The 12,658-nt window shown below is 37.3% G+C and overlaps 1 protein-coding gene across 4 annotated transcripts in view; it reads right to left on the bottom strand.

Annotated features, from left to right (window-relative positions):
- ITPR2 (inositol 1,4,5-trisphosphate receptor type 2) overlaps positions 1–12,658 on the bottom strand; it is a 524,966-nt gene that overhangs the window by 482,199 nt on the left and 30,109 nt on the right. For all 4 annotated transcript variants that reach the window (XM_082419574.1, XM_082419572.1, XM_082419571.1 and 1 more), the window contains exon 2: positions 2,570–2,640. In XM_082419574.1, coding sequence (XP_082275700.1) covers positions 2,570–2,640 — 71 coding nt within the window. The remainder of the gene's footprint in view (positions 1–2,569; positions 2,641–12,658) is intronic.

Raw genomic sequence — 12,658 nt, 5'->3', positions numbered from 1 at the left:
CTGCGAAGCGTGAAGCACCCCTGGGAACCAAGTTGTTTCACATGATCCCAGGGAAAGTTTGGGTCTCCCACCCACAAGCATCTAATGGCTATTTTTTTTTTTTTTTTTTTTTGGATGTCTACTATGGGCAAACCTCTGTGCCTGGGAAACACACAAAAAAATAAATAAATAAAATCCTGCTCTTGAAGAGGTTATAATGCAAGAACAGAGTCAACTATGTTTAAAGGAAATACATTATGCCTTTCTATTATAAGTTAGCTACCATTTGTATAATGACTTAAAACACTTTTACATTTATTCTCTGGAAAGATTCCAAGACTCACAAAGCCTTGTGTGGTAAGATTATTCTTGTTTTTATCTAGCCCTGGTCTCACCAGCCAATGACAGATGTCCTCTGAAAAGCTAAGTGGTTGGGTGACCTACTTAAGCTGACACAGCCAGAGAAAAGTGCAGTTAAAACCCGAACCCCAAGCTTTTTTCTGTTACAAATGCTGATCTGTTGTCCCAGTTCGCTTTTAAAACTTTGTATCTTTATCATCCTACAGTTCACAAAGGAGTGTCTGTGGATCTGGATTTGTTTATCACCCCTACTCTGAACTCAATGTGTCTCTTCCACCTGAGGAACAGTGGTTTTCTACAATTTAGGAAGGTTCTCGCCCGGATCTCTTTACATGTTGCCTCATTCTCATGCGCTCCAGCCTCTCCTTCTAGAATTCGATTAGAGGCTGCTGGATCTTCTCAGTCCCTCCTCCACGCTTTTCATGACTTGTTCAGATTTTCCTCTGCACTGCATTCTGGGTAATTTCCTCAGCTCTCTTTTCCATAACACTGTCTCCTCGTCTTTATATAATAGCTAGTTCATGCTCTTTAGAACCTATATGTTCCTTTTCATATTGTCCATTCTTCCATTAGGCTCCTCTAGCCTCTTCTGTCTCTGAAATCATTTCCACACACTTACTGCACAGTGTCTGGCAAGATGTCCCGGAGCACTTCGCGTCTTGTTTGTCACAACTGCTGACCCTCCTTCATGTAGTTCTATTGGGAGTCCATCCTCGGTGGGGACTGTGTATGGTTGAGAACACCTCACGTGCCCAGAACTGGGGGAGTGTCCCCACTGAGCACTGTTACGGGTGCTGCTAATGGGTGGTGTATCTCCCACAGCCTTCTTTCTGCTAATTTCTCCACCTGGGGAGACATCTGGATCACTTACTCAAAGTGACCAATTTCGGGACTTCCCTGGTGGTGCAGTGGCTAAGGATCCACCTGCCAATGCAGGGGACACGGGTTCGAGCCCTGGTCCGGGAAGATCCCACATGCCACGGAGCAACTAAGCCCATGCGCCATAACTACTGAGCCTGCACTCTAGAGCCCATGAGCCACAACTACTGAGCCCTCACACCACAACTATTGAGCCCACACACCACAACTACTGAAGCCCACACGCCTAGAGCCCGTGCTCTGCAACAAGAGAAGCCACCACAATGAAAAGCCCACGCACCGCAACGAAGAGTAGCCCCCGCTCGCCGCAACTAGAGAAAGCCCACGTGTGGCAACAAAGACCCAACACAGCCAAAAATAAGTAAATTAATTAATTTTTTTTAAAAAAGTGACCAATTTCACTCAAAGGACATTTACTGTCCTCGTCACTCTCTCTACAAGATGAAAATGCAATATTCTTGCATATTCTTATAATAAGAACTGTGTAGAAAGTGCCTATCACAGAAAGTGAAACATGTACCAAACGTTAGGCATCTCCCTTCCCCAGTGCAGGGAGAGCACATCCTGAGTTGGGTCTGGGGCTCTAGCAAAACCCTTTGACTCTCTCTCCAGATCTGTATCCCTTATTAAACCTGCTTTTCATTATCGTGAGGAGGAATGCTTACACTGTATGTTCAAAATGAATGCTGTTTTTAAATTATTATTATTATAAGTATACATAAACTATGAAATTGATTTGCACAAGCTCTTAATTACTGGTTTTAGTTGTCTATGATTCTCTGCAAGTTCCATTAATCCTTCTCTTGTAACAGTCATAATCAGTCTCCTACTATGAACAATTTCTCAGTTGACAGTATGATGCTGTCTCTAAAATTATACCGACAAGGGAGTTCTAAGACAATTGTTAGTTATTATATACCAGCCAAAGTGACATTTTAAAAGCTAAGCTAACACATCAGCATCACCATCCTGGAGATTTTACAAAGATAAATTAAAGAGCTGATAATGAAACACTAACATTTATAGTACAACTGTCACGGAAATATATAAATACATATCATTCGGCTGTATTTACTGGTTTGAAAAGTGGCTTCTCACAGTTAATTACCAAGATTTCCTTTCAACACACAGACTACTGTCCAGCAAAACAAAACTTGAAACTATTCTCTCAGTATCAACCCTTCAACGTATAAAAGAAGAAAAATGATGGGGATATTTTTGAAAGAATTTTCAGTGGACATATTTCTGTTTGAAAGTTTCACGCTGAATAAAGTGCTAACATTCCTTATTTTAAGACACAAAAGTACCCCCAGTTAGATCACATAATATAAAGTAAGCATCTCTTTCTTACCTCGGAACTTCTTGGGAGGGTTGGCGAGGTCCCCCGCCTCTGGGTGCACCACACATCTGTCATCCACTAGCCTGGAAGGAAAAGCATGTTCACATGTTGACATCGTCATATTCACAAAGCGCTGACTGCACGTGGATACCGCATAAATATTTACAGAGTGTTAATACCATTCTTCACTCAGAAATGTTTGAAGAGTCATGGATTTGTAAAAAGATTTGGTTACAAGGACATGAATTAAAGCAGGGTTTATGAAATACAAAATTAAGAAGCATTGTTAAGTGGTAGGAAACTGGTTAGGGAAATCATGATATAGACAAACACCATAGAGCTAGTTACAATTCTATTTTTTAAATGCACTGGCCTACAAAACATGTATAATATATTGTGAAAATAAGTGGGAACCAATCAGTAAGATATTGTATACATTTAAACACACACACACACACACACACACACACCCCTCTACACAGACACACATGATGAGGACTGGAACAGAGACACCAAAACATTAACAGTGGTCAGACTGCCCGTAGTTTTTATGTTCTTGTGTGTGTGCGTGTGTGTTTTGTTTTGTTTTGTTTTGTTTTTATAAGGAATGTGTAAGCTAATGAGATCAGGCTTACAGAATGACCACACAGTGGGGGTAAAAGGCACTCATCCTGTGTTCAACTCTGGCTCGGTCACTTCCCAGCCAGGTGACTTGGAGCCTCCTTCTTTAGAGCTGCCAAACAAGGATAAGAGTACCCACCCCACAGCATTGTTAGGAGGGTTAAATGATTTAATATCTGTAAAGTACCTAGTACAGTTTCTGGCATAGAGTAAGCCCTTATACAAGTGCTTAATAGATAAATAAAATCAGGGACCTTCCCTGCCTTATTCCTCACCATACTGTCTGCCTCTAGAAAGGTGCCTACCACATAGTGAGTACTCAGCAAACATTACTCAAATGAATAAAGTACCCTTCTAGTTACAAAAACATGCCCCTATTAAAATATTCATGAGAAGCCAATTTCTAGGACAATTCCGAGGGAAGCTCAATCTCTGACCTGAGAGCCAGGAGGCGTGAATCTCCTGCTCAGAGTAATATCTAACTAGCAAAAGACTCACTAATGTTCATTTTTTCCATTGACTAAGTGATGGAAGTAACTGGGGTTTTCTCCAGAATATTGTGACAATGCATGTGAATTAGTTCCAAATTTGTGAGCTCATCTGAAGAGAGGTGGCCCAGTTGTGACTTTGTTTTTTTTAAAAAAACATATTAATCAGACTCACTAGTATGCATTAACTCCAGCACAAAGTAAACCCCGATTCGTGACCAACTGTCCCCTTGAACTAGGATGATTAAACAAATCAGGATGAAACTTTCGGTTCTTGGTTTATCTGGTTACAAAAGCAGACACTTCCTAAATCACTGGATTTTTCTGAGATCCAATTTCCACAAAACAAAAATGCTAATTTGATCAAGCAATACGGTTCTTTCTTTGATTTTTTTTAATATACTTCATTCACACTGGTTTACTAAAATGTGGTTTTACAAGAGCTGCCAAGCATGCAAGAAATTCCTTTTAAGAGTCTCTAAAATTGTTTTCTTAGAAACAGGAAGTCACATTGGGTCAAGAGAAAGCAAACCCAAACCTCTACAATATCTGACTTCAGGCTGTAACACTGAAGGTGAAAGGCTCAGAGTCCTGAGAATGTCACAACGTAATATTTAAATTTTTAAAAATGCTGTGAGGGAAAGGTCAGCTTTTCTAATTAGTTAGGACAAGTTAAGAATTCAAAACATAATAATCAAAAAAAAAAAAAACACATAGTCTCATTTAGAGCACATAAAAATTATATTAAAAGCAGCATGGGTATTTTACTTATTCTTAGTGCCTGCCAATCCCACAGAAATGCAGGCTCCCCTAGAATGCCCCAAAGAGTCCTCACCTGCATCGGCTAGCCACCAAGAGGAGTGGGAAAAACTAAAGCCATCAATCAGGTCACACTGCATTTATGTAAACATTTATGCCTATCCTCAGATATCTGATAGCCCAGATAAAAACACAGTCATTAAGAGTGACTTCAGTTCTAAGAATTTGTCCTATCCCTTATAAACAAAGGTCTGCGAAAATTACAAAGAAAGTCGTCTCATCATGCAGACCTAAAGAACTGGAGCTGAGTTTAGAGAGAATGGAAGAAAGGGAAGGTTAGGATTAAATGGGTGAGAAAAGAAACAAGGAGTGTGAATCTGTTATAAAGACATACATGATCACTGATGCTAAATGTTAAACAGGATTTTACTGCACAACTTCTACAATATCTACAAGAGCATCTTCTTGAATACCTCCAGGGCCAGAGTATTCACCACTTACCCTCTTTCTGCCAGTACTAATATTAGAAATCTGTTGTATAGGTCTTTATCCCATCCCAGTACTTACATTTTCTTATGACCGCTTGCTTAATTGCCTGATTTTCCAATAAATTGCAACTCCATGAAGTCAGAAACTAAATCCAACTCGTTTACCATTATATCCTTGGCATCTACTAGAATGAGTTATAGCAGCCACGTAATAAACATTTGTTAAATAAATCAATGAAAAAATGAGACTTGCTTTCCCAAATATCTTTCCCTTTTTGATCTCAGTTCTTTCTTCTGGAACTACATAGACTAAGTTTTCTTTTTCTGGAATGAACAAGACTATTTCTCTCCAGTTCTTCCTCATATGGATATTTACCAAGGAGCTCAACATCCTTTCATACACCCAAGTGTCAACATCCCCCTTAAATGTGATCCTGGAAGCTATTCACATGAGTTCAGATGTGCCCCCAACAAGTGCAGGGTTCAGGGGACCGTTACCTCCTTCTTTCTGACACTAAGCTTACAGTTATGCAACCTAAGATTGCAGTAGCTTCCGTGGAAGTCAAGCCCACCTCTGACATTCATTGGGCTTATAGCTAAACAATTCCAGGTTTTTTTCGTGTGTACTGCTGATAAGCCGGGCTTTCCCATCCACCACTGGGGCAGTTAACTTTTACAACTTAGGAATAAGAATTTACGATTGAATAGGGACAAATATAAAGATCAACCTTTGGCCTAAGAACAGAAATCCTCTGAAAACCACCTATTCCATCCCTAAGTCATTTAAATACCTTCTCATGATTACTGCCCATTTTTCTCACTGATGAACAGTGTTTCCCAAATTCAGCTCATTGGCTGAATCATATATATATAGGAGGTAATAATAATAAGTTTCTTTGGTCCAGATCTAACAAACCAAAATTTCTGGAGATAAGGTCTAAGAATCTGTATTTTTTAAAGGCTCTCCAAACTTTCTTGAATGGATTAGGAGTACCTGCTCTCCTAGAGTACCCGAGGCTCTCCTCTATAAGACAACTTATCACACTCCGTCAAGATTTCTTATATAAGCATATTTCACTAGCACCAAAAATTATAAGTTCCAAGAGAGTCAGTGCATTTCTGTTCTGCTCACCATAATATGCCCAAGTCTAAGTATTAGGCCTCAAACATGGAAGACACTAAATAATTATTAATTGAGTGAATGACTGAGTCACTTTTTGAATAAGTGAGTAAATCAATCATGTTATTTTTGGTAGATCACAAAAACATTAAAAAAAAACTGGAACTAACAAATGGTTACCTAATAGTAGATGGAAGAAAGGGTAGGAAATATTCCCCATCCAGACGTGTCTCAGAAAGTTATCAAAAATGTCAAATCCTGAGAAGGGCCAAGATAGCCTGCTCTAAATAACAATATCTTATATAGCACCTTTCAACCCAATCTATCAGTGCACTTAAATGGGCTAAATTAAATGCAGCTAATGGGCTGCATTTATTTTCCCCTGTCTGAATCAGCAACTAAGCCGAACAGGCAATTCTAGCGATAGCTTAAAATTCTCAATCTGTCACTGAAACTCAACTAACATAAAATCTGTTTTCCTTCATATCTATCTTTTCTTCATAAGGTCATAGCTGTAAATTATTTGGTCACTGCAATTGACAAGAAAAAAATCATTCAACAATTAGACCTTCCAAGGTATCTATAAGGAGATTTCATTAGCTCCTTTGAAGATTTCATACATAAATATAAATCAAAAATATATGTGAATCAAATTTTAACTGGACAGATATGCCCCCTAGAGAAATCTTGCAAATGTACATATGGAGACATGTACAAGAGTGATAGCAAACACTGGAAAAACCCAAATGTCCATCAGTAATAGTAGCATGGAAAAATAAATTATGACAAATGAATAATTTCATACAAAAGATAACTATTTTTTAATAGATAGCTAGTGGGAAGTAGCCGCAGAGCACAGGGAGATCAGCTCAGTGCTTTGTGTCCTCCTAGAAGGGTGGGAGGGAGACGCAAGAGGGTGGGGATATGGGGATATATGTATACGTATAGCTGATTCACTTTGCTGTACAGCAGAAACTAACACAACATTGTAAAGCAATGATACTCCAATTATACTCCAATTTTTTTTTTAATTTTAAAAATTTATTTCTCTAAAAATATGGTTATCATGCTTTGTACACAACAGCACATTTACTAGATAATGCTCATTCCAGAATCACTGTCCAAACCAAACAAATAAATGGGGGTATATGGGCACATAAGGCAGATGACACACAGTTTTAAAATAATTTTCAGAGCCAGAAATGGTAAGTTGGGCAGAAAAGCAGTAAATCAATCCTTATATGGATACATGAAAATTATATGCAAACTAGAAAACGAGCATGTGTTTTAAATAAATCAGATTAGATTTAATCAGGCACTACAATGAATGGAAATTGATTATATTCCTTTTGATTCCAAATTTCCACTTATTGGAAAATCTAGTAACCTTTACAGCTTCTAGCTGAGGGACAAGAGGACAGACAATCCTTTAACATCCAATAAAGATGTTAGAAAGATAACTATTTTCTAAAGTGAATAAATTGCAGCTTCATGCAACAGCACTGAAAATCTCACAGACATAAAGTTGAGCTAAAAAAAAAGGAAGTCCCAAATGTTATATAATTCCATTTATATAGACAGCATAAGTAGGCAAAACTAAACAGCATATATTTTAGGAACACACATGGAGTGTAAATAAATTATTGTATAAAAATACATGGCTTTCAGATCTTTTACGTAGATTTCCAAAAGAAAGCAAATTATTCTTTGGTCTCCAGTCTCGCGTTATTCCACCAACTGCAAAGAAAATGTCACGAAATAGGTAAAATATGTTAGTCATATATTTTTCCTCATGAAGCCATAAATGGTATTTCTACCTTGAATACTTTTTAAAATAAGTGTGTTATCTTCCTGATATATGCCTACCACATATATCTGATATTTGTACAATTAAGTGATATAATTCATTTCTAATATTGATACAATGACACTGAAGCATATTTAAATAAAACGAATTTGAGGGGAGAGAGAAGGTGGGGAATCCACAGTGGGTATTATTAAAAACTATTGGTAAGAAAGGGGGCTAATATTGTGGCTAGGTTCATAAGTAGGGTGGAATTGCCTTTACAGCACTTTCACGACTCTGTCACAAATCACTTTATCCCTAACTCTGGGATTTTTACCCTGTTGGCCATATGAATTTCTCCCTTAGCTGCAATCTTCTGACTTCTTAGCAAAACTGTCCCTCCACCGCACACAACCCTACCACCCACCATCACCACTACCCTGGCACATCAGTCAAGCCTCTCCTTCACCTTCATCTAGAAGCAGTACTAGAGTAGAAGAAAACAAACAAACAAAAAAATTGAGCTCTCTCATCCTCGGTTCGCCACTCCATAACCAGCTGTGTTTATGTTAGCCACTTAACCTCTCTGGGCCTCATTTTCTAAATGGGGCAGCTGTGATCTCACAAATTCCTTCTATTTCTGTGCTTTTTCATTTCTCTGATCCTGTATTATAATCAAGTTTGGCTTGTGGTATCATCTTCCGACAGCAAATTCTGACTTTATAATATTTTATACATTGTAGTTTGAAAGTTTAACTGTTTAGAATCAATTTTTTTAAGTTTATTCATTATTTTATCATTCCAAGCAAAGTGCTGGTATGTGCTTTTTGTTCCATTCATCCACCATAGTGACCATAGTCTTAGAACACAGTATTTTAGCATCTTAAGGTCTTGCCATTTAGTAATAGGGACCTTGTTTTTACTGACCAGTACTCAAGCTGCCTAAGTAAGGAGCCAACCTCCAGGCCTGTAGATTCTTGCTTGTAAGCCAATTAATCTGTCTCATAATTCAGAGCAACTTAACAGGAAATGCTAGGTTCTACAAATGTCCAGTTCCATACCTTAGGTCTGATAGGTCCTGTGGACAGACCCCTGCACAAGGTCATAAACAATTCTAATCACACAAAGAGGGAAGTAATTTCATTGTAAAACTTTCTGCCAAAAAGTGTTCTAACTTGTAAATGCAAAACAGATGCAACACAGAAAATTCACTCATAGCTGTACTCATATTTTGCCTATGATGACAAGTAGAGTTAAATTCCCTTTTGCCATTGGAAATGTGAGATTTTTAAAAGTTAAACCAATAAAGTTTAACATTATCTTCTCTTTTTAGATTTCTTATTTCAATAATATATCTTTATTAGAACAAATATTTTAAGTTTAAATATTAAAAGTGTATTTAATTCCATGTGTAAGTTTTTCAACCATGCACAGGTTTGTTGCTGCTAATATTTCTAAAATTGGTTCCTTCCAAAGCTGAAATTGTGCTTGCTCTTAGGTATTTAAAATGCTTCCAGGGCTTCCCTGGTGGCGCAGTGGTTGAGAATCTGTCTGCCAATGCAGGGGACACGGGTTTGAGCCCTGGTCTGGGAAGATCCCACATGCCGCGGAGCAACTAGGCCCGTGAGCCACAATTGCTAAACCTGCGCGTCTGGAGCCTGTGCTCCGCAACAAGAGAGGCCGCGATAATGAGAGGCCCGCGCACGGCGATGAAGAGTGGCCCCCACCTGCCACAACTAGAGAAAGCCCTCGCACAGAAACGAAGACCCAACACAGCCATAAATAAACAAATAAATAAATAAACCCAAAGTTTAAAAAAAAAAAATGCTTCCAGTTGTTCTTCCATGAAAGATAAAATTAATCTAAACCACATATAAATTACAGAATAAACACTAAATTTTCAAGTACTACTACATGGAAACCCCTAAAAATAATGAATGAATCCTTACGCTTAAAATTTTTGATCAGTGCTATCGTCTAGACCAAATGACTCAAAGACCTTTAAACAAAATGGGTATCATGAGGACTACAAACAGAATGCTGTCACTCACGTGTTAACTTTTTTAGAAATCACTGCAAGAAGTCATCATTTTGTGAAACAATTATTTTATTTTATTTATTTATTTATTTATACAGCAGGTTCTTATTAGTTATCTATTTTATACATATTAGTGTATATATGTCAATCCCAATCTCCCAATTCATCCAACCATCACTACCATCACCACCACCCCCCCTTTCCCCCCTTGGTGTCCACACATTTTTTCGATACATTTGCATCTGTATTATATTCAGAGTATGGATGCTAGTGAAACTTGGGGGAAAAAAGACTAAGAGCTACACATTGCCTTTCAAAGAGAAGCATGTATATCTGACCATAACTTCAGAAAGGATTTGCCTGTATATTTTGAAAGCTTAAAGTCCTAATCCAGCCAAAGAAAGCAATCTGATTTTTTCTTCTCGGATTTTCCTTCTCCATCTAATAACTTCCTTTCCTTGATCCTCTCTACCCTGCTTGCTCAACCTCTTTGAACCCAATACTATTGCAAGTCAGTATGTGCAGCATTTGTTCTAGCTGGTCCATTACTGTTCTCGTGAAAGTCAAAGCATTTGTAAAATGTCTTTCTCAGGATATGAATGGGCATCTATACCAGTTGAGATCAATTATTTAGTGATGGCTAAGGTGACCTAACTACTACCAGTTCTCAATTATGTGCAGAGAGCTACAAAATCGATGGCGCTGGTAATTAAAAGTGACACACTAGGCAAAGTTCAAGTCCAGAACTTTGCTACTACTACTACTACCACCACCAGACTGTCATTCCTATCTGAGTTTTTGCCACATGGTTGGCACCATCTTTCTCAGGAAAAAAGGCTATAAAATGGGGAACTCACCTAGGTACACTCTCTTATTCCAAGAATAGACACCTCCCTGGCCCCAGGTTTCTGCCTGGCTTTGGTCACTTCCTCGCATTTCCACATAGTTGTTTTTTATATTGTGTCCAGAATTTATAGTAGTTATACTGAAGATTAAATTCAAGAAATATGAGTTCAAATATTTTAAAAATTACTAATAAGACAACACAACAAACTGCTATGCATGCATCAGCAAAAATAAAAATAAACATATTGTTAATTACCAACTAAAAATATAACTATTATGAATGTTTAAAGACATTAAAGATAATTTTCTTAAAAGAGCAAAGAGTAAGAGCCCATCAAAAATGGGCAGACAGATTTGATAAAGAATTTCTAGAAATGAAAAATAATTGTTTAAGTAGGTGGGTTTAAGACAGTAAATTTGACACAACTAATTAATAATCTCTAGAGCCCGCAAGCTACAACTACTGAAGCCCGTTCGCCTAGAGCCCGTGCTCCGCAACAAGAGAAGCCACCGCAATGAGAAGCCCGCGCACCGCAACAAAGAGTAGCCCCCGCTCACCGCAACTAGAGAAAGCCCGTGTGCAGCAACGAAGACCCAACGCAGCCAAAATTAAATTAATTAATTAATTTAAAAAAAAAAAGAAATGGGAAGGAAAAAACTGTTAAACATGAATAAATTTAAATAAATGTTGTTGGTATAAAGGAATAATAATGACTAACGTGAGTCTTTAAACATACAGCACTACATACCAGACATCTGCATATAAGTAGAAAGGGAGTGATCAGAGTTAAATAGTTCCATGGCTCTGAATTGTATAGGAATGAGTTAAAATATCAATTAACTTTATATTTTGTTGAGTGTACATAGTATAATTTTAAAAGAAAATACTGAAACAACAGAAATAGTATATAAATACAAAGCCAATAGAGAAAGATGAATGGAACAAGAAGAAAAATAAGAAGAACTTCAGTCGATCCAAAAAGAATTAAGAGAGAAGAAAAATCAGGGAAAAATCATGATTAATATAAAGGCACAAAGTAAGAGGGTAGGAATAAGTCAATATGAATCATAATATATTTAATTTTTAACTTATCACTTCAAAGCCAGATTTTTTTTTAAAAAAAAGACAGATTTCCAGACTGGATGAAAAAATCCAACCATATGCTATTTACTAGAGCCATACCTATAACATATGGACAGAAAAAAGCACAACAAAAAAATACTGATCAAAAGAAAGTTATGGTAGCAGTGATAATATCAGAAAAATAGACTTCAAGGCAAAAAAAAAAACATTATTCAGGACAAATAAGGCCATTAAATATAAGTGTTTCAGTTCTCTAAGAATATATAACAATTCTAAATTTAAATGTAACAGCCTCAAATTATACAAAACAAAATTTATAGAACTACAAGGAGAAATTAACGAAGATATTATCAGAGTAGGAGATTTCAACACACTTCTCAATCACTGATAGGGCAAACAGACAAAAGGTAGTAAGGATACATGCTTTGAAACCCATAATTAACAAGGCTGATCTAACGGACATATATGAAACATATAACTTCTCATGGAAATGTATAAAACTCAACAACTGGAGAAAATATTTTCTTTTTGAGCATATACAGAACATTAATACACCAGTTCCCGCAATTCTTTTCAGATTATATGGTTTCCTTATCCCTACTATATTTCTAAAATATAGCCTAAATTCACAAGGTTTTAAGAAATTCTCTTGGCTCACAGTGCATTTATGTTTAGCTTACAACCCCATACTCATCCCTCCTCTAGAGGTTTAGGGTCTCCTTCTATGATCCCACCATATTTGATATACACCCTTTCAAGCTGTTATCTACTGTATGATCCCTTTAGCTCCATGTCTCTAATAAACAGTGAGCCCCTTGGGGACTGCAGCAGTATATTTTTAATCTTCATATTCTCAATACCTAGCCCAGTG

The sequence above is a fragment of the Balaenoptera physalus genome, assembly GCF_965194825.1.
Source record: "Balaenoptera physalus genome assembly, chromosome: 13".
Classification (NCBI taxonomy): Eukaryota; Metazoa; Chordata; class Mammalia; order Artiodactyla; family Balaenopteridae; genus Balaenoptera; species Balaenoptera physalus.
Note: the sequence above shows the minus strand (reverse complement) of the source record. Positions and strands in the feature narration are given on the sequence as shown.